A 22,651-nucleotide genomic window follows, 5' to 3' on the forward strand; every position below is an offset into this window, starting at 1 on the left:
CCGCCCCCTGCCGCGCGGCTCTTCCGGCCGCGGCCCCGCCCCTTCCGCATCCCTTCCCTTAAGGCCGGTGAGGCTGAGGGGGCTGAGGGGGCTGAGGGGGCCTGGCTGAGGGGGCCTGAGGGGGCCTGAGGGGGCCTGAGGGGGCCTGAGGGGGCCTGAGGGGGCCTGAGGGGGCCTGAGGGGGCCTGAGGGGGCCTGAGGGGGCCTGAGGGGGCCTGAGGGGGCCTGAGGGGGCCTGAGGGGGCCTGAGGGGGCCTGAGGGGGCCTGAGGGGGCCTGAGGGGGCCTGAGGGGGCCTGAGGGGGCCTGAGGGGGCCCTGAGGGGGCCTGAGGGGGCCTGAGGGGGCCTGAGGGGGCCTGGGGGCCTGAGGGGGCCTGAGGGGGCCTGAGGGGGCCTGGGGGCCTGAGGGGGCCTGAGGGGGCCTGAGGGGGCCTGAGGGGGCCTGAGGGGGCCTGAGGGGGCCTGAGGGGGCCTGAGGGGGCCTGAGGGGGCCTGAGGGGGCCTGAGGGGGCCTGAGGGGGCCTGAGGGGGCCTTTTCCAGTCCCCCGGGTCACGCAGCTTAGGCAAGGATGGTAAAAGCAGCCTCAGACTCTGCCCTGGGAAGTGTTTTGTGCTCTGTATGGGCCCCCCGGGGGGTGAAGCGCTGCTTTTGGTGGTCTGGGGTGTTTAAGTGAGCATGGTATAATGGTGCAAAAGGGACAGCTTGTGTATTCAGTAGGTGTCAGTAGTGGTTAGCAATGCATAGCCAGCTGAGAGAGAAACAGGTAATTAGTATCCAGCAGTTCTAGTACTAGTTCAAGCCTTTTAATATTCTCCATTAACATGCCTGTGACTCTTGTAAGGGTGATGCAGAAAGCAGTTCCTATTTAAACAAAGCTAATAAAGTAGTGGAGTACAGTTCCTTACAGGAATGGACTCACTCAAAAGTGATTATGGTTGCTGTAGGTGAGGCAGCTTTTGGCTATCTCATGAAAGTTGAAGAACTTCATTACCATAAGTTTAGTTAGCAAAGAGTCGTAGGGTGTGCACAAGCAAATGATTTTCTGAGCAGCAGTTATAGACTGCTTTCTGCTTGGGTTAACTCTAGTCATACGCAAACCTCATGAACTCTTCTAGCAAAATCAGCTGCTAAAGTATGAGTTAAATTCATAATTTCTGTAGCTATGCATTTCTTTCTTACGTATGTAGCAGTCAGCATGATTCAAAGGAGTTTGCTGTTGCTCTGAAACTGGTTATTTTTTGTTAAAATAACACGTTTGCTTGCTTGTTGCCAGGCACTGGATGACTGTAACCAAACAATGTCTGTACCACGTGGAGCTGTCCATGCAAAATGGATAGTAGGAAAAGTCATAGGAACCAAAATGCAGAAGACCGCCAAAGTGAGAGTGACAAGGCTTGTGCTAGATCCTTACTTACTAAAGGTAAAAGCTGGTTAACAACTTGTCTTGCCGTGTGATTATTGTACTGTATGGAAGAATGTTTTGTTAATCTGACTCCTAGAGTTTTTAATCTCTTTACACTGCCAACCCCTTAAGGGACTTGCATAATGATTTGGCTGTGAGGTTGACTACAAAGGGTGACAAGCAGTGAGCAGTGTATTTTGTCAGGTTATTTCCCATTCAGGTCATCTGCTAAATGCTTTCTTAATGTACTTCATTTTATCGGAGTTAGGAAGGCAGGTTTTGTTGGTTCGTGCTTAAATTTATTCGTTTACTGTTGATTTGGAATATGCTTTGCGTTTTTAAGCTTGGTATTAGTCACTTTTCCAATAGATCCTGTAGTCACTTTTTAGTACGCATAATTATAAGCATATTTAGTAATTGAATCTGTATATGATGTACTATAAGAGCTTTTTTTACGTTCTTTTCAGCGCATTTCAAATGGGGAGGTTAAAATTAGCATGTTCTCTACTGATATGGAGAAATCTGTGGTATATGTAGGTGTTGTATTTGGTGACCAGAAGGCAAGAGAGAGTTGAATTAGGTAATGGATCTTGTGAGTCCAGTATTTCTTCCTGTAGAAGAACATGTTGACTTCTTAAGTTTCTGAATTCTGCAAACTATATATTGAATTTTTATATGGGAAAAATGAATTGAGTAAGAACTTAATTGAATTTCATGGCTGATTATTTTTAGAAATATTAGGGTAGATAAGAATTAACATCAGGTCTTGAAGTACAGACCGCACAGGAAAGTTGTTGGGCTTGGAAGAACCAAGGCAGCTGTCTTGTTGCAGCAATTGCTGAGTCTCTTAAAGAGAAGAAAAGCTAATAGAACTAGAGAGCAGAGAGGCTGGTGGAAAATGGTGATCTTAAGAAAAAGAACCTAGTTATGTGAAGAACTTACTATATTCATATTCACATATTGGCTATGACTGTTTTTTTTGTAGTTGTTTTTTTCCCTAAGTTCAGTGGGCGATAACATCCTAACTAGAGAGTTAGGGAAGGTTTATACTGTGCTTTCTTTGGGAAATAGTGTGCACAGTTGCATTTCTCTATACATTCCAAACTCAATATTGAGAAAAATTACACAAGCTTTCACTTCTTAGTGAAATTTATTTCATTTTCTATTAAATATATTTAGCAATTGCTCTGTCTTGAAACCTAATGCCAAGGTTTACTTTTTTTCCTTCCACAGTTCTTTAACAAGCGAAAAACCTATTTTGCCCATGACCCATTGCAGCAGTGTGTTGTTGGAGACATTGTTCTTCTAAAAGCTTTGCCTGAGCGGAGGAGCAAACACGTGAAACACGAACTGGCTGAAATTGTTTTCAAGGTCGGAAATGTCATAGATCCGATAACAGGAAAGCCCTGTGCAGGAACTAGATTCCTTGAAAATCTGTCAGATTCAGAAAATCTGACAGAGGCAGATACAAACTATCTAAGTGAAAAACTCCAGGAACTTAAAGTTTGTTCATCAGACAAATAGTGGAGAGAATATTTAAACGGGTCTTTTCAGCTCATCTCTGTCAGGGATGTTTGGGGCCCTATTGCTTTATGTTAATTGTTTCAGTGAAATTTGTAGTCAAAATAAATAGTAAACATAGTTGCTTCTAGTAACATGTTACAGATTAAAAATTTGAGGTGCCTATTAAATGAAAATATGGAAAATGTGAATTGTTACACTTACTGTTGCATGTAGTTTTACCCAAAGTCTTGGCAGTTTCAGAAAGCCAGCTGTTCACTTGGAATGACTCTTCTGTATTGAGAGAGACAAAATAATTATGTTTAAAGTTCGGTGGGAGGGTCATTATATTACTTGATTGTTCTGTATTTCAGGCAATCTTTTGTGGCTTGTAGGCTTACTTAAACTAATTCTATTAAAGTGTTCGAAAGGAAGTACAGAAACTTAAAAAAACAGCTACCTGCATGTGTCCTTATTTACTCTTAATTGTTCATACCACATTGTGTTATCTTCTAAGTTAAAGTTCTGACAAAAATCCAGCTATGTGCCATTATAATGGCAGTGAAGTGAGAATATTAACTTCAGGTAGCTTAGTAGAGTTGGTTTTGTAACCTGTAGGTCTGGGAGAGATGGATCTCTTTGAACTGCCAGCATGAGGTAGAAGCTGATGGGATGACAAAGCCAAAAGAGGTAAAGGTGTTTAGACTTAATCTTATTGGAAAAGCTAATTTAAACAATGTACTTTGGGGGAGTTACTGGTACTGATTTGCTGAATACTTTAATATGAAACTAGAAGCCCATAGAGGTTAAAGATTAAAGATAGCTTTATTCTGCTGGAGAAACTTCTGTGGATCTTGTGTCCTGTTTTCCAGAACACAGAGCTAAGTGTGCAGCTGTTACAGCAGCCCTGTGTTGCTGTAAAGGGGTGTCTGCATCAAAATACTTGTGGGGACAGCACTCCATGTTCCTATATGGCAGGCAGTGGTACATCAGAGCTAAGAGGAGTCCTTTATCAAGTGTCTACTGATGTCACTGGTCTGTGTTTCAGACTAGAAGCTAAACAAGGTATTTCTGAGCTCATTAGGCTTAAAATCACCTTTTTACAAGCAGGTACCCTATGCTAGTAAGCTATCAGCTGTTTTATTTCATTGAATAGAATAAATCATTTGCCCTTTAATTTCAAGTTTTCAGTTTCTTCTACCTGCATAAATCTGTTTCAGCTGCCGCCAAACTTATAACCAAATCTGAACTCAGCACATGATTTGGGTTGGGAGGAATAAGAAACTTAAATTTACTTCAGTACTTCAAAACAACTATTTTTCAAATGGTAGACTGACAGTCCTCAAGTACCACCTTGCATCTCGGATCAATAAGCTGGGATGCCAAGACACCCTGATTCAAACTTGTGTATGGAAATGAACAATGTGAATGTGGTCCCTCAGTTTGAGGAAGCTTTTATTAACAATGGCTGTAAGTTATTCTTGATCTGTCTGTTGAAGTGGTTAAAGTTATGTAAATCAGTAATTGTAGCTGGCTAACTGTGGCCCTTGTCTAAATGGAAGGAAACCTGGGCTCTGATTCTTGTTCAAGTGAATGTACAATGTGAAACTTCATCCCTGGCACAGACTGAAAGAAATCAGATGCAGGATAGAACATGGCTCTGGGTAGTAGAAGATACAATTCAATTGCATAACAGGAGGCAGTAAAGGAATTTGACCTCTACTTGAGACAGGAAAGTTGTAAACTCTCTATAGGTACAGGTTTTTATAGGAAACAGTTTTCTGTTTGGTTAACAAGCTGCAGCTGATTGTGGAAGTAAATCTTTCTCTGTATCTCCAGTGATTTTTTTTTTCTTGAGTAGCTGTGTAAATGTAATTTTACATAAAATTGATACATCACACAAGATTATCAGCTTTTGGGCTTGCAGTTAGATTCTTGCTGGCTCAGGAGCATAACACTTTCAGATCAAAATATGATTAAATGTACCTAATCTGAAGCCTTTTTTTCAAAAGATTGACAAGTTTAACCTAAACTGGTCTTTAAACATGCACCACACTTGTACTTCACTGATGTTAAAGCACATGGCATGTTCTAGTCCATCTAACATTCATGGTGTGCTGATAGAAAAATCACAAAACAGAAATGGAAGCTGCATAAACTTCATTTATATGTGCTATGTAGAAAGTCAAAATTTGTTCATTAACCTACTTGCTCTGTTAATTGGCTAGTTGCTTTCAGAACCATCCTTTAAATATTTGCCTAATTTAAAGTTGATTCTTAATTTAAAGTTATTTGAAGACTTGATATTAGCACACACCACTGGTTTAGCTGAAGTAAGCACTACTGGAGTTGAAACGGTGTGAAGAAAGTATTTTAACTGCATCTTGGCAGAAAATTTATTTGGAGAATAAGAAACTAGTTTTTGCATGTGATTGAAAAACTGTCTGAATTCTTTCTTAGTAAGTAGTTTTCATGGGACATTACCCTACTTCTTAAGTGCATCCTTTACCTTGCCAAAACTTTCCGCAAGGTCGGGAATGAAAGCGATGAAGCCAGGGGTTCTGGAGTGGGGTGGATACGACACCTCATGGGTTTTGGCAGTGACAGCTTGCAGTGGTAAGTGGTGTTTTGGAGGGGCTTTGGCTGTTTCCTTGCACACTTGGAAGGTAAGGGGCAGACACATCTTGCACTGCACACCTGGGCAGCGATGCTTTGGTTGTATTTTAATGGAAAGAGAGGAAACCAGTTGTGTTTTAATGGAAAGAGAGGCGGCCTTCTGTTTTGGGGGCTGAGGAGGGGCAGGCAGCGGCTTTCCCTTCACAGGGAGCTGCAGCAGCACCGCCTCACCCCTCACTGAGGCAAGCCCGCAGCGGCCCTGCCCTTCTGGGACGCGGCGGGGTGCCCAGAGCCCGACCCCCCAAAAAACCCCACAGGGGTCCCCAAAAAAACCCCCACACTCAGCGCATGCGTGTCTGGAGCACCCCCGCGCCCCCCTTCGGCCGGCGATAGAGCTGCAATTCCACGGAGCCCCCCTAAAACCCCCCCTTCACCGCCGCCACCCCCTGAGGCGGCCCGAGCAAGATGGCGGCGCGAGTGCTGCTGCGGCAGAGCCTGGCGGGAGCCAGCGCCCGGCCTCGCCTCTCGCCCGGCGGCGGCCTGGCCCTCAGGTGAGCCGCGAGGGGGGACAGGGGGAGCCCCGAGGAGGGTGAGGAAGGTGGTTATGGGGGGATGAAGGGGGAGACGGCGCAGCCCGCTCGCCCTACACCGCGGAATCCCCCCCCTCCCCTTCCCTCCGTGCACCCGCCCCTCTCCTGACTGGAAATGGCGCCCCTCTCGCCCCGGCAGCTGAGGGGCCGTGGGGCGGGGAGTGCGGCCCGCTCGGGGTGGCCCTCAAGGTCACGGGCAGTGAGGCAGCCCCTGCGGGAGGATCACGGCTCTGTTGTGGCTCATACCGCACCGACATCACCCCCAGGGTGTGCAGGCAGCCAGCACCCCCGTGTCACCCCCATGTTGGGGTGCGCAGCCAGCCCGCACGTTGGGGTGCCTGGGTATCCTTCACCCCAATATTCCTCCGGGCTCAGGGTGTAAAGCTGCTGTGCATCCCTCCTGCACTGGGCTGCAGGGTGTGTGGCCCCCCTGCAGGATGTGTTTTGGGGGGCACAACCACACATGGTGCTGTCCCTTGGGGTCACTGTGCATGGCCACCCCATGCTTGCAGTGTCACAGTGCACAGCTGACCCACACCCCAACCCAAAACCCACACTCCCCCCAGTGTCAGGGTGTGTGGCTGCTCACACCAGTGTCACCCTAATTTCATTACGCACAGTGGCACATATACGTGCCCTGTGGGTATCGGGGCACACGGATTCCTTGCTTCGCATAGGAGCTGGCGTATGTGCACCCACACAGCCCCCTGGTGTAAGGGCGCGCACACAATTGGGTGTTGGGGTGTGTTTGCACATCCACCCACGTGTGGTGTCTGAAGGGTCAGGCACATGCACATCTCTGGGGCGACAAGGGTGCAGGCACACAGTGTTCAGACACACGTCCCTTGGATATAGGAAACAACCACACATGTTCCCAAAGTGTTGGAGACAGAGCCACCCAAGATGGGAAGGATCTACACCCAATTTCTCCTCCTTCCTTTTGAGTCAGGGGAGGCTGCTGTCTCGGGCCTTAGACTGAGAAGCAGCCCCTGTGCAAGACTAAATGCATCAACTTTTTGAACCAGGAAGGGGGAGAGCTGTGGAGAGCATATATTGTGAAATTTTATGTGCATGGGTTACATTTTTTTTAAATTTCAAATAAACTTTGACATCTGTCTAGACCACAAATCAAAACCTGTCAATTATAGACAAGTTGTTTTCCTTTCTCGTCCAGGCAAACATTGATTACTACAAAATCTAAATATTTGACCTGTTACCTCCTACTCTACCCAGTGTATATTGTGTACTAAAGCAGAAGTTGGGGGGGGGGGATGGAAGCGTTTTCACCAGCACTGTTCATATAATATAAGCAAGCTATTCAGTGTTCTACTTTTGTGTTCACAGCCCGGTCTTTGTAGCAAGAAATCTGAGACCATAGATAACATTTGTGCGATAAGCACTTGCTAGCAAAGTCAAGCAGTGCCTTAAAAGTTCACATGAAATCTCTCTTTAATAAGTATTGCTCCCTGAAAAAATTGGAAAAAAAAAAAAAAAAGCGAAGTGTGATTGGAATTCCATATAGTGTGTCTGCATTCATTCTATGCATTTCTTCACAATTTCATTAGTGATGTTTAGGTGATTTGGATCCAATGTCCATTTTACTTGGAACAGTTTTTATAATGCTGTGGAGCGTAACGTTAAGAAGTTAGTTACAAGTAGATCTTTTGGATGGTGGATTAGTTTTGAACTAGTGTGTGGCTGATGCTCACAACTGGCAGGCTGAAGTCATGAATTTAGTCCCTAGCTGCTCCATAGGTAGTCTGGGGTGCACATGGCCCAAACGAGTGAACCGGCGATCACGTCAGGGCTTCTTGGTTTGTCAGGGCCTAGTTTGACAACAGTAGTGTAGGACTTCTCAAGGGATCTGGTGATTAAAAATAAGGCCCTAGCATCTCAGGTTGGGTACGCTGAATGTCTGTTTTAATAAACTTCAGCTGTTACTATCCTTTATTGTAAGTGAAGTGTGTGTTTAGATGGCTACTTGTGATTTACTAGTCATTGTTGAGGATCTTGACAATTTCTGAGTAAAAGACTTCATATAAAGTATTAACTGTTTTCGTCATTGTATCAGAAATGAAATTACCTCCAGTTTAGGTTCAGTTTTACACTGAAGTCATAAGATTCTCCTAATGCCAAGGGAATTTGCTTGTCAGTATTATCCCCATAACTCTAGCTTACCGTTGCTGCTGATAAAGGAGCAAACAAAGCAACGTGATTACCCATTTCCTTCAAAAATTGCTGCAAACAATAATCCTCACAGAAGAGCTCTCTAAATACGTTTGCTAACTCCATTTAATAACTAGGGGAAGAAACTATGGTAGTGCGCAGATCTCCCTGGGATGAAAGAATAAGCACTGCAGGGCTGCGATGGACTTCTGTCTCCTGCAGCCTTGTTTGCTGCCCGGTGAGCATTAGTGCTTGCTGTCCAGGAGCTGTAAAAACATGCATTTATTAGGTGGGCTTTACCCACTCTCCAGTTTGACATCAGCTGGGGCAGCATACGTTCCTGCGGCACCTCATGTAGCTGTAACAACACAACTGTGCAGTCGCCTTTGCCTCTCTCCTCCCCCAGCAGAGATCAGAGGTATGTCTACCCCGGGCAACTGCGCGCCCCCTGTTCTGGCAGCAGCCCTATGGTGAAATGCCCTTTTGAATGCTTGTGTGCAGAATGACTGCTTACCTTGCTGCACAGGAATGCGTTTCTGTGTTTGTTAGGGTCAAAAAAGCACCATTTTCAAGAAATACAATAAAATACTTACCAATTACTTCTTGATGTTGAAGGTCATTTCAGCTGATGTTCTTCTTTTTCCTTTCCTCCATTCTGCTTCCACGGGGCATCCCAGTTCATTAGCTTACTTTCAGACATTGGGACTAAAAGGTTGATTGTTGAAAAACACTGCTAGTGTGAACTGATTTTGTGTAATACAGACTAGCGTCTCTTCATAGAGAGTTTTTCCCAAAAGAAGTTGAGATTTTCTTCCCCTATTTTTTATCTTTGAGTGACTGCCAAAGAGTTTTGATACTGGAAGACAGCTTTATATCTGAAGATTGAAACCTATCATCTGTGTCTCCTAGTCAGTAATTCAGGGTCAAAAGTTGACTTCCGAAACGGGAAAAAAGTTAAATTTTCACCTGTAGTGCCACTTGTTTAGTGTTGCAGATAAATAGTTCAGTATTTCAGCAGAAACCCTGTATCAAAAAAGAGGCAAACTGAAGGAAATGCTTATGAGAAAGAAGATAAAACATTTTAACTTGGGGTCCCCTGACATCCATTATAGAGGGTCAGTTAAATACACCAGATGCATTATTTAACTTTTCAGAGCTATATTTAAGCAAACATAGGAACATATGGCACTTACTTTCCTATTTACACCGTACAAATCTTTCCTTATGCACGCTTTTTGCTCTTTTTCACTTCTGTCTGTGTACATCAGGACAGACCCAGCCTTCTTGGGCAAAGACAATTAAAAAGAAGATAAATAGGCAGTAAAAGCAGCCATCCACCCATTCCCTGCCATGCTTTACAAGGTAGATAAGAGCAGATAGCTCGTGGTTGACCGTTCAGCTCTATGTCACATAAAATGGTTTGTGAGAAGGTAAATCCCATGGGGAGAAAACTGCCTTTACCTTGCTAGCGAGTGGCTCGGTGGAAAGATTTAGGAGCAGCCCTGGCTGTAACTATGTTATGAGTCTGTATTGAATTGATTGTGCTTGTCTTCCCTGCATTATGGGCATTTTCAAGACACGCTTGGTGACAGTGTAATGTTCTTGTTAATATGTAGGGGGCTGGTATCTTCAGCTAGCAGACCTCGTGAAGACAGCTGGTTAAAATCGCTATTTGTTCGCAAAGTCGACCCGAGGAAGGATGCTCACTCCAACCTTCTAGCCAAAAGGGAGACCAGCAGTCTGTATAAACTACAGAGTGAGTGATATTTTTATATTTAACATTACCATTTCTTTGTTCCGTTCCTGCATTTCTCATCTAATGTTGTTGTTTCAGTTCACAATGTAAAACCAGAATGTCTAGACGCCTACAACAAGCTTTGGTAAGTGTGCACGTTATGTTTTCACATTTTAGACTTGTTGATTTGGTCACAAGCTGTTCTGAAAATTGGCAAATACGATAATTATTTAGAGGGGAGGTGGACAAATTCTGCATTTACTTTCAGGGTACAATGGTAAATAGATCATACTATTTTTGGAGAAAGCTAGCAAAAGGTACTTGACTCAGCTCACCCCCTGCCTTCCCATGTGGAGGTGTCATTTTCCTGAGCTGCCGCTTAGGGTGATGCCTTTTGTGAAACCAGAGGTGAAGTTTGTTGGAATAGATCACTCCCCTTCCTTAGGTGTCTTACTTACCATTGCTGGTTCACACGAGCAGATCCTTGTATGCTAGCATGCCCCCCAACTTCAGCTGCCATGTAGGAATTTGTTGAGGGTTGGTTATTGTCTGTATGCAGGAACGAGAGGGAGAGAGCGCTGGTAAGTAAACCTGCATGCCAGTTTTCAATTAAAGTATAACTCTGAGGAGATTTTAAAAATGCGGGGTTTGATTTTCCCTCAGTTCATTTGTATCTTTCTGCTACAAAGTTACGTTACTGAGATCTACTCTTAAAGAGCTGCTCAAATCCTTGGATAGGATCTTTGCATTGAGGTGATATCCTCCAGAGAGAGCAGTGATAGTATGGGTTTTCCAAAAAGTTACAGCTTTATAAAATGCATGAATGGCACCATGTTAAATTTACTATTTCAAGGATGAAATTAGACAAATATTAGTCCTGTTCTACCTACACAATGACTCCATTGGAGCCAGAACAGCTGCCTTTTAAAAGAACTGAATGTTTAAATTTGGGAAAGTAGTGAGCCTCAAATGTTTGGAACCAGCAGGGCTTTCTCACTGACAGTGATCATCTTGTCAGTTAAATAAAACATTCTCAGGACAGTGGTACCCTACAGCAACCAATTTTTTAAGGGTGGTGTATTGGCTGAGACGTCAACTGGGCTGGAGGGTGAGGAAGCTCACAACTCCTAATTTATGTCCTCAACTCTGTTATGGGTTCATTGTACATCCATAAGTAGGTTGTCCAACATACCGGTGTTCAGCTTTGAAATGGGGCTCAGTAACCCAAACCTATTTTCCTTGCTATACAAATATACAAATCCACTAGAATAACTTTCAAACTTAAGGTATTTTTAACCTTTTTGTTTAAAAAGTGTATATACAGAGAAGCACAATTAGCATTCAGCCATCTTTCTGTTTAAAAGCTTAATATAAACATGTCCAATTGTATGAGACCGGGAACCACTTCTCCGCACTCATGAGCTACCTAAACATTGAGTGAAAGCAGAGGCTTTTATTTTCAAGGAAAGAGACAATAGCAGAGAAAGAAACTGCTGACAGCAGTCAGATGAAGTATGTGGGGTTGGATTTATTCTTTCCAAACCAAAGATAGTTTAAGTATTCCATTAAGAATGGAGTAGTAAAAAAAAAAAAAAAAAAAAAAAAAGGAAGAACTTCTGAACTTCCCTCCTTCCTTAATTAAACATGAGCAGGTAAATTCTTTTTTTCTTTATGAAATCAGAATAAGGATTAGTCACCATGTATTCATAAAGAAATAATGTAACAAAGACAATTATGAAAGTACTTCATGAATCACTGTGATTGAGGACCCCTTCTGAAGAATTAGGGAAATTTTTAAAAATGAAAAAGACGGTGTTAAAGTCTATGAATTAAAAGGTATTCTGTATTTTTTTAATATAATTTACAACAAAATATATTGTAGGACTATTGTAGTTAACATTCCTGTTTAAAGCTGCCTTTCTAGGATCTCGTTATGCTTTGTAGAAGCACTGATGGTGACTGAAAACATCCTTGGAGAGTCTTTCTGTCATATTATTTCCACTATCTAATAAGAAATATTGAGATACAAATTGGTAATGAGATTTGCTCTAGGTCATCTAGAAAGTCAGTGGTAGAACCAAGAACCAAGTGGTAGAACTCTCATATTCTGTCAGCACAAGACCAGCCTGCTTCCTATTATTTGATACCATGCAGAGACGCTGCCCATGAACCAAACTGGGTAAAAGTAGTAACTATTCAGGGAAAAATACTAAAAAGCAAAGTTCATCCAGACCATAGATTTATTCATCAAAATTCAGTGCGATGAAAGCTGACTTTACCAAGTTAGCTATCAGTAAAACTTAATTTCCTGATGCTAATATTGGTCACGTTTTAACGTTTGAAAAACTAGTACCAATACTGGAAAAAATCAAACAAATTAAATTTTGTGTTAGATCTATTTGCTAGGCAGTTTCACAGTGTTTTAAAGGATAAGTTGTCTCAAACTAGATCTACTTTCTGAAACTGTAGAAGGCAGTAAGTCTGTGTACTATGAACCCCGGTCTTCATTTGATCAAACAAAATACTTGTTTTTATTCATTCAGGTCAACAGAATTAAAAACATTGTACGTGGTACAGGAGAAAGACTGTCCTTTCCTATTATTGTGTATTCTACCTCTCTTGATAAAGAAACGATTTCCCTAAAGCAAACCACCCATGTAGCTAGGCTGCGTTTCCTGTAAGTGAGATATCCTGATGTTTATTTTCCTAATGTGTTGGATAACCTGTTAGGTGATATCACATCATTCATTGCATCCAAAGAATCCTACCATGCTGTGCATTTGTCTTACAGTCTAAGAAATGGTAACGCTTACCTTAATTTTACGTAGTGTTGTAGCTATCTTTCCCCTTGTGTAGCAGATTCTTGTATTTCAGCTTTCTCTTCTGAAACGTAGAGCTTGTGATTTTTCATACCATAATGATAAACGCGGGGTGATTTGTTATACATATCAACTGTAGCCTCCCTGAAGGAAATGCAACACAGTGTCTGTATTCCTTGTTTTCAAGTCAAGAGGTGCTGCCAAAGATTCATGAAGAAAAACACTACCCATGTGCACTGGTGGGGACTTGGAACACGTGGTACGGAGAGCAAGATCAGGCTGGTAGGAGATAGAAGTACAACAGAACGTAAAACCATACAAGTGAAACGTGTGCTTGGCAGGTTTCTTCTCTTTAAATCATCTCTGTTGTTAGTAAACCTGTACAGCAAGGATGTGTGTGCATCAGTTACAGTAGTCATATTAACATTTACAGTGCTTGCTTTTTGTCTTGCTGAGTTTGACAGTGAAGCTTTAATTCCTAAAATATGTCCTATTGTTAATACTTTCCTGTCTTCCAGGTGGTAGATTAACAGTTTGGGGAAATGCTTGTAAAATTTGCTCCGGTAATATTTTGCAGGCACGGGTTGTGTTCCTGAATACTTAAGCCAAAGGCTCACAAAGGCAGAGTTGAACTTGTATTGGCCACTATAAAAGCTTTACTCAGACTTTCATACTCTAACTGCTGTATGATAATGAAATGCAAATCATTCTTCACACCATCTGAAAAAAAGGATTGCATTGTAAGCTCACAATAAGCTAAGCCCTTACTGTAAGAAAGTATAAATATTTCAGTTCTTGTTCATGTAAGGATACCACCTAACACAGATTGAAAATATATTGAACTACTGATTGCTGAAGAGCTGCTACAGAGGTAACTGCAAAGAGTCTCATGCAGAAAGAAAACCTGAAAAATTTCCTGGGCTCTGGGAAATTGAAGGAATGGGAAACCACAAATACAAAGTGGTGTGCTGATATTTCTTATGTCGTAGAAGCTCCATGGTTAGAGCTCTGCTAGTATCAATGTCACCCCATTATTGAAGAATTATTGAAGGATATACTCAAGTACACAGTAATTTTCCTGCATTCCCAGCATATTCCAATATTGACACTGCACAAATGTGAGGAAATAGCAGTAGATAAAGCAAACAGTGTCTGAGAAACAATTCTTAAAGGTTGAAGGGAAATTGGAGGATGAAGACGACTGAAATGAGAGTGTCTTAACCAAGTCTCATTCATTGTTTTTTTTAAATGTATTAACACAGAATGTATCTGTAATTGCATCCATAGCCTGGCTTGAAAATGTTATTGCAGCAGTTCTAGCAGTCTAATAAAGCAGATTATTGGGTTTTGACTTGTTCAGTGCTTGTACCCAGGCGGTCTTAATACCAGCTGGATATATCAAATTCGCCCTGGGGACTAGACAATAGAAGCAGGCACACTGGATGAATCTGCTATCATAGTGAAGTGCCTTACATTAGCCTCTACATCACTCTTCTGGGAAAGGCACAGGACTTTTATATAGGAGAGGAAATAGCTTTTGGGACTCTTCGAGGTGAAATATTGTTGCCTTGCTATAGTAAGTGTTTGTAAATAAATCTAGTAATGATTTATTAAAGCCATATATTGTGATTAATTAAAGGAAGAATGCTTTGAAAAGACCATCAAATGCAAATACCTATTCTGAAGTTGTTTTTATGGGGAAAATCCTACCAAATATTCTAGCACATTTATATATCTTCTGGTATGCTTTTTTAATGTAATGTTTACCGCAAAAATAACATTTCCATCATTTTTCATCCTACTGAAAGTGTCTTATGCTCTTTTTCCTCAAGTAACTTGCTGAACTAAGAAGTCAACCAATCTTTTGTTCTTAGGTGAAATTGGTATAAAACATGTTTCTGGAATTAAATCAGCCTGTTAAATTGAATCTCAGTTTAAATTATAGTCACGTAAAGTCATCGCATTTTACTAGCATGGCAACAAAAAACTTCTTTAAATAATCTTCCTGTTATCCTCAGAGTAGATTGTAGAATTTTCTGAAAGAATCCCTTTCAAAAAACGAATGATCCTATTATTCTTAAAATGTTCAAATGTGTAGTGCTTTCTTTAATGAAAATCTATTTTTAAGCCAGTTACATGACTTCTGTTTTCTTATAATTCTGTTGTATGAAGAGCAATTTGTACTGTGATATTCCATAAATTTGGCAACTTACATGCAACATCCATGAAAAAACTTCCTTTTTTTCTGTTTCAGTTCATCTGTGGAGGTATGAAGGAGGCTATCCAGCTCTCAATGAGGTCATGAGTAAACTCCGTCAAAATAAGGTAAAACACATGGATTTGTTAGAAATGGTTAATAGAAGAGAACATAGAATGATCAGAGCCAAACAGCACTCGTTTTAGATACCTGCTTTTACTTCTCTATGTCATCACCATCTGTACAGCCTTAGAAAAAGCTTTAGAAAAGGGTTTACTCTCAGATTGAAAACTACTGAGTCTTGATACCTGAATACTTTATGAAACACTTCAAGATTCTCAGGTGCTCTGTAAATATGCCAGCTGAAGTTTTCAAAGATGCCAGGGGAGTTTAGATGCCTGTACAATTTAAAGGATTTCAATGTCCAGAACTCCAAGATAGCATTGAAAAATCTAAAGTGCTGTATGGTTTACTGCTTTTTGTTGTTGAAACATAATATACAGTCTGACAATGATCACGTTGTTTTTAAGGAATTCACAGCGTTTCGCAAAGAAAGAGGTAACATGCTTCTCTCTCGCAAGAACCAGCTATTGTTGGAGTTTAGTTTCTGGAATGAACCTGTTCCCAGAGAGGGGCCTAATATTTATGAACTGAGATCCTATCAACTTAGAGTAAGTTTCAATTTTTCTTTTTATTTTTTTTTAAGCTATATTCTGTTGTAAAATGTTCAAAGCGTGTTTATACAGTGTAGATGGAAAACAGACCTCTTAAAAATCTGTTTCTTATCAAAGCTGATGGCTGAGTCATTGTTGCTTTCAAAGTGTGGGGTCCAGAATTAAGGCAAGCTCCAACAAGACACTAATGTCTTCTATGAAGGGCTGAAAATCCTGTGTTTTAATTTGAGGGAAACTTCTGGAAAATGACGAAGAAGTAATATAGTAACAAAACAGAGTAATTACAGATGATTATAATATGCTTATCACTTCAAGGAAGTGATTTTGTTAATAAATAGTGTTTTCCATACATGAATGTTGTGAAAACTGTCTAAATATTGTAGATTTCTTTACACTACAGTTTTAACTGTCTGTTTTGTTTTTGTAGCCCGGAACAATGATTGAGTGGGGAAATTACTGGTAAGTATTGCTATAGCACTTCTGTTCTCCTCCTTGAGAGATGTGTGTTTAAAAGTTAAGAAGTGGAGGTGGCAGAGTGGTACCAAAGCATTTCAGTCACCCAGTTAATGGTTTGCTTCTGTTCTTAGGCAACTTGTAAAATAGTTCTTTGACCCTCAATTTATCCTTTGAGGAAAGAAAGAGGAATTCTGTGTGCAAACAGTTCTGTGGGCTCCATGATTTGGCTTTCCTTTACATAACCCTTTTAGCTTGATATCATGTAGCAGAAATAATTTATTTTTAGTAGAAAGCACTGCTCAGTGAAGGGAGGCCGTTAGCTCCTTAACACCGTGTTGATCTTTCACAACTTCAGCACCACTAGTAATTGACTTGTTTTTAGTTTAAATGGTCTAAGTCTTGGCTTTTCTAATCTTTAAAAAGTTGTGTCTTGAAAATGTATTGAGCAGCACATTTATATTTTAATATATAGGTTATAAAAGCATTTGAGACAGTGTTCTCTTAAGATCTTGTCTCTCTGATTTTTTCTTACTTAACACCAGTGTACGTTTCTTCCAGTTGACATTCACAAAGTCCATGCAGTTCGTATGGTTGATAGTTAAATAATGTGGAATATTTTCAATTATTTTGACAAAGGTGAGGACTTGGATTTTTAGACATGTTGTCATAAATTTAATTTTTTTAATTACAGTAATTTTCCAGTAATTTATTTTTTTATAAGATAGGCATATCTACAATGGTATCCAATGTCGTTTATAACATGCAACAGATTTGTAGTTAAAAGAGATATTGATCTTATTCACACAATAAAAGAGATGTTGATCTTACTCACACAATAAATCATGCAATGTTGCATAGTGGAGCTGCATAACAAATGTCCATGTGAATAAAAAAGCTGGATTTCACAACCACAAAATCTGTGGTAAATGAGTGTGGCAAAGATGGTATGACTGAAACCCAAGGGTTTAGTTTTAGAAGAACCTTCTATAAAAATATCCTGCCACTTTATGCTGTTCAGGAGTTATTATAATGAATCTAATCTTGAAGACAAAGACTTATTAATACACAGACTAATAAAACCATGGGCCTCAAATTCTAACACATTCTAACAAGGCATGTTTTAATTACTTAGTACTGGAAAAAAGTGTAGCTTTTTTTTTTGTTGTTTTTAATTGCTGAAGGGTACTGCAAATGTTGTTTGAAATTTGGGCTTCCTTTCACATGTGCTTTCCTTTCAGTTATCACTTATTTCCTACTCAGTTCTGTTGTTCTTAACGGCTCCTTTGGTCTTCTGTAGGGCTCGTGCAATTCGTTTCCGACAGGATAATAATGAAGCAGTTGGAGGATTTTTCTCACAAATTGGACAGCTGTATATGGTTCATCACCTTTGGGGTAAACTTGTTTATGTTGTATGCTTCTTTCTCACTCAGTCAGCCCCTAACAGACTGTTGACTTTGCCCAGGAGACAAAGTTTTTCTAAAAGGCAGAGGAATGTCTTACTGAGTTTTTTCTTTTACGTCAACTACGTTGATTTTCTCTATTTTTGTGTAGGGAACTTTACTTTTAAAAGAAGCAAGCAGAAGTGAACATTTCATGCTTTGTTCTGTTTCCATCAACAGTTTCTCATGGCTTTTTCTTATCTACTTGTTTGCTTTCAGTAATATAAACATGACAAGCCATGTCCTGCCATCTCTCTTCTCCATCCCCATTCATGCTGAAGTCAGATTTTTACAGTTTATTTTCAAGCATCACACGTACCACATCTAAAAGAAGGAAAGTCAAGCACTGATTTACATTACTACGTTACAGTGTTTTGGCTTATTTGTGTGTTTGTTAGTTTCCACCAATGCTTAGGTGCTTTTTAAGTTAGAATTGTTTCACCTTGAAGAAACTCATTGTCTAATAGTTATTTTAGAAAACATGCAGCATTACCTTCAGGTCTTGACAATTCAGAATATTATATTTCAGCATTAGAAATCTGACACCACCCACGTAGAACAATAGTCTGCTGCATTATTTTCCTTACCTGTTTCTAAGACCTCTCTCCCCACCATGTTTAGGTTTACTCATGCTACCATTGATAGCCATTGTCACACTTAAAAACTTACAATCAGCACACGTTAGTTTTTTTGGTACTCTGTCTCTAATACTCTTCGGCAATTTTTATAGAAATGCTCATGGTCAGAGATGAATGTTTCACCAAACATTGTTTGATGTCTGTTTACCCACTACCACCCAAAACGCTCCAACCATGCAGTACTTACATGGTGTAGCATTTGCAGAGTATGTTTCTCTCTCTTCCCCAGTTCCTTCTGTTTGCGTTGGTTTGGGAGTTTTCCTTCTTGTGGAGAACATCTGACTTTTTTCCTTCCTCATGTTTGCAGTCTCCTAATTACACTCTAGAATACTTTTAAGGGAGCTTTTCATACGTAGAAGGAAAAGGAGTTACTTCTAAGCTTTGTGCTTGTTGTTTTCCCTCACTAGCCTACAAAGATCTCCAAACAAGAGAAGATATAAGGAATGCTGCATGGCATAAACCTGGCTGGGATGAACTAGTCTATTACACAGGTAACATATTAACCTCATTGGAATGCTGGAGGCAGACCTTTCTGCATGCCATCATTTTTATTCTTCAGTACATTGTATAATGATAAAAAAGTATAGCATCTGTATTTTGAGTGCATCTGTGTGTCATTTTTGCCACTGTAAAGTAAAGGAGGGACATTTCACTAAGCTGTGAAGTGGATTTTGCAATCGATTGTACAAACTTGGAGACGCTCCATGATTGCTAAAAATTTCTGACATTAATAGTCAATTTTCATGCAAACACCTCTCCTGTAGAGCAACAGGTTTCATCAAATACTGGAGCCTTGTAAAATACATTTCTTTAAAAGGGGAAATTATACTTTGGAAATAGAAGCCAGGAGATCTTTGAGAGCAAAGATAGCTTTCATAACAAAACTCAGAAAAGTATGCTACAAATGTTAGATTTCAGGTTCATAGGATCTATTTCAAAGAAAGTATACCAGAAAAATAGAAGGTAACTTTCATTATGGTGAAAAGGAACAGAAATATCTGTCTTCAAAGGAGCAGACAGATTACACTGAAAAAAAATCACTCATTTCTCAAAACAGCTATGCTTCAGTTACAGGATTGTTGTTGGTCACTGATGACTTTGACATGTACTTGCTAGCGGAGTAATTTGAAGACAATAATATCTGTTTAAACTGATGCAGAACTGCTAATGATCTCTTAGTGAAATTAAACCTTGTCTCAATTTTTTTCAGTGCCCCTTATTCAGGAAATGGAGTCCAGAATCATGATACCGTTGAAGATTTCTCCACTTCAGTAAAGTCATTGATTTACTTGTGCCTACATAGATAAAGTGACAAGTATTTGTCTTAATTAATTTATGGTATACATTGTATATCATAGTCAGAAATATAAAAGTACTGTATTGAGCTTATAAAAGAGACCTCTTTTCTTCAGATTCTAATGACGTTTTGCTCTTAGGATTGTACCAGGAAAAAAAGAAATACAGGACTGTAATTAAAGGGTTGGTTAAGTGTAAGCAAGTCCAAAGATATATACAAGTTCTTCTGTGAGACAGTTCCTGAGGTTAAATATGGCATACAGTATTTAATATGTCCTGCTGGATAGAAAATGCCTAGTGTTCAGTACCAGCAACAAAAGGGAGCAACAGTTGCTGTGGCCTTTGTGTAGCAATAAAATGACTGCAGGTTGAAAAAACATATGGGGGAGTTCTGAAGATAGGAGCTCTGAAACCGTCAGGCAGTTTTGATGTCTCTAACTCTGAAGTACACCTAGCTGTTCTAGCAGGACTGAAACCAGTAAGTAGCTCTAAATTTATAAATAGGCAGTTATTAATTGAGGATAATATTACCTGTCACGTGATAGATTATGGACAGAGAACAGGGCATTCTGTTTTGCAAGGACACCGAAGCCTGTTGAAACTAACTACACATTTCTCTAAATACCTACATCTGGAATTAATTTTGTGAAATTATTTACAGTCTTTTTTTTTTTTAGCGTGAACCACAATTTTCAAAGAGATACCGACAAGACGTGATTGTCTGAACATTTTGCAGGGAAACAAGTTGAATTAAGTACATTTATGTCTACAAACAACTTGGAAGTCTAGGAAAAGGGGTTTTATTTAATAAGCAATCATGACTTCAGACATATGCTTGGTCAGGTGTTTCACTAACTGTACAGTAGGTACTTAATGTGTGAAACTGGCGCATGTTGAGTCAATAGGATTGGCAAAAAGCAGTGTACCATTATGTCCAGTTCTATTTTGGTTTCACTTTTAGACTAGAATATATCAACACTTTTAGTGTCTGCGATGATGTGAACATCCTGTAAGTGAAAATAATATTCTCTCTTCAAAGTGGCTGCAAGAATCAGTGTAACATACAGAATGTACAAATCAGTTACTGAATGTCCAGTTTGTACATTTCAATGAGTTTTCAGGAAAAACATCAGTCAATAAAATCCTTTTAATTTTCACATATTACTGGCACCATATACGTATTGCACCATCTGTGTTTTCTCTCATCTTGCAGTGTTTATGATGAACTGTTTGAATAACTGCATAGAATATTTCAGCTTGGTTAGGCAGTATCAGTTCCAGTTTCACTTCCCTGTGTCAGGGACACCTTCCCAGTCTTCAGCTCTCCCTCTCCAAGATGAATTTACAGTGTCTCCATTACATCCCATTTTGTTAAGTGTTGTAAGTGCTATGGTGATAAATCCAAAATATTTTTCCTTTTGATTTTTCTCCACAAAATACGCTTATTTTTCAGGTATGATTTCTTCTTTTTCTCCCATGTAAAATACACTGCACTCTTACCTTCATACACTGCACTCTTACCTTCATCTTGAACAAAGTCAACATTTGATTTGATTCTTGTCTGTTTCCATATTTTCCTTCTGTGTATGTTGTCAGCTGACTGGGATTTTACCGAGTAAACTTTTGTACTGTATTAGCTTAAAGTTCTCAGCTTGGCTCAGTTAATGGGCCACGCACATCATTTCATCTGTTCCTTCTTGTAAATCAGTTATGTGGTCAGTACTATCATTTCGGGCTGTCCTTTTCCAGGCTTTTGAGACTACTCTTTAGGTGCAAAAGGGAAAAAAAAAGATAACAATATCAGCTTCCAGTCCTTGTTATTTCTCCCGGTATCCTGCCATATTTCTTGTTCCTAGAGAGTTCTCCTGGTAAGTTAACCCTCATAACCAACCATCTCATCACAGACAAAAGGTGAAAAACATTCTTGGATAAAGGATTTTGTGGATTCCGTTGCAATCCACGTTTCTAGTCTTCAGTCAGAAGCACTAAGAATTAAACATAGCTGGGCAAAACTCACAGGTATTTGAAGGCCCATGAAATTTTGGATGAATAAAATTCTAAGGAATAACTGGATGTTCTGCAGGGTGACACCAGATATCACAAATCTCTTCAGTCTTTATGGGCTACCTACGATCTGAATCCCTGGTATTGTTGTAATGTATTTTTTATGTGCTTCCTATCATTCTGAGCTACAAACTTGTGCTCTCTCATCAGAGAGCATAAGTATAACAGAGTCCATAAGTAACGGGGATCTTTTCTTACCATTGCTTGAGCCCTTTCTGAAGTTGTTTTTCTCCTGTTGTAAACATTGTTGTCTTTTCCTCTTAATTTCATGGCTGAGTTTGCCTTCTTCCTTTGACTAACAAAGCATTAGCATTTCTTAGAGTAGAAATCATCGAGTTCAGTAATGAAATCACTTTCCAGTGGTTGGGAAGCAGGGAACAATGCCTGGAAGGGTCTCAGGTAATTGCCAGTTTGTGTTCCAGTTCAAAGCACCGTAATGAAGACACGAACTCAAGTTTTAGTTGTCCTGTAGTCTTTCTAGAAAGAGTGTAAATTGTTCTTTTAAAAAAATCCCCTTGTGCAAATTGAAAATGTAACTTAAAGCAACTCTGCCTCACTGAATAATCACATTAAAATAGAAAGCTTTATATGAAGCAATACATTTCCCCATAGCTCTTAGTTAGAAGACACATGTGAAAACAAATTGGTTCTCTCTCTGATAACATGTACTGCTCTCCAGATTTGGCTCTGCTGTGATGGGATACGCTCAAGTAAACCAGTACCTTGGTTGCAATATTGAAAGTTTCCTCATGCTGCTTTATTCCCCTCTGTTTTTTTCCACTATTTTACAGTTGAAAGAGCTCAGCTACTCGCTAAAGTAACTAATCCTTTGGGTACCTCTTGGACCAGGAGGGAGGGCTTGCTGTTTGCCCAGTGGAGGGGGTGTGATTTTTTTTTTTCAAACAGTCTGACCTAAAGAGCTCTTGTGAAATCGTTGGCGCAGTGCCGTGTTTCCATAGCAGTCAACACTGGCAGAAGATACTGTTGTGAATGTTAACATCTCTGTGGCACAAAGCCTCATGCACTGTCTTCTAACTGTGGCATTAGTGGAATTACAT

At 40.2% G+C, this 22,651-nt stretch overlaps 2 protein-coding genes and 1 long non-coding RNA gene across 6 annotated transcripts; 2 read left to right on the top strand and 1 right to left on the bottom strand.

Moving 5' to 3' along the window:
• The first annotated feature begins 4 nt into the window (after positions 1-4).
• MRPS17 (mitochondrial ribosomal protein S17) lies at positions 5-3,115 on the top strand. Of its 3 annotated transcripts, none has more exons than XM_066979591.1 (3): positions 5-67; positions 1,275-1,421; positions 2,637-3,115. In XM_066979591.1, the coding sequence occupies exons 2-3, from the start codon at positions 1,299-1,301 to the stop codon at positions 2,925-2,927; spliced, it is 414 nt and encodes a 137-aa protein (XP_066835692.1). In that variant the 5' UTR covers positions 5-67; positions 1,275-1,298; the 3' UTR covers positions 2,928-3,115. The 3 variants fall into 3 exon arrangements, with proteins under 3 accessions (XP_066835692.1, XP_047924029.1, XP_047924027.1); XM_048068072.2 differs by lacking the exon at positions 5-67 and adding an exon at positions 522-1,133; XM_048068070.2 differs by lacking the exon at positions 5-67 and adding an exon at positions 522-764.
• Positions 3,116-5,915: 2,800 nt separating this feature from the next.
• NIPSNAP2 (nipsnap homolog 2) lies at positions 5,916-20,704 on the top strand. Its single transcript, XM_048068067.2, has 10 exons — positions 5,916-6,070; positions 9,892-10,031; positions 10,110-10,155; positions 13,017-13,111; positions 15,084-15,154; positions 15,557-15,697; positions 16,128-16,159; positions 17,454-17,548; positions 18,641-18,724; positions 19,444-20,704. Exons 1-10 carry the CDS (start codon positions 5,985-5,987, stop codon positions 19,506-19,508), a joined length of 855 nt encoding a protein of 284 aa, XP_047924024.1. The 5' UTR covers positions 5,916-5,984; the 3' UTR covers positions 19,509-20,704.
• Positions 9,163-18,549, bottom strand: LOC125183240 (uncharacterized). 2 transcript variants are annotated; one of them, XR_010825685.1, is made up of 4 exons: positions 18,421-18,549; positions 12,824-12,973; positions 10,469-10,559; positions 9,163-9,298 (listed from the first exon to the last, which is right to left on the bottom strand). It is a non-coding gene; the product is annotated as an uncharacterized lncRNA (long non-coding RNA). The 2 variants fall into 2 exon arrangements; XR_007164881.2 differs by lacking the exon at positions 18,421-18,549 and adding an exon at positions 15,043-15,559.
• Positions 20,705-22,651: the final 1,947 nt, after the last annotated feature.

Source organism: Anser cygnoides, chromosome 18 (genome assembly GCF_040182565.1).
Source record: "Anser cygnoides isolate HZ-2024a breed goose chromosome 18, Taihu_goose_T2T_genome, whole genome shotgun sequence".
Classification (NCBI taxonomy): Eukaryota; Metazoa; Chordata; class Aves; order Anseriformes; family Anatidae; genus Anser; species Anser cygnoides.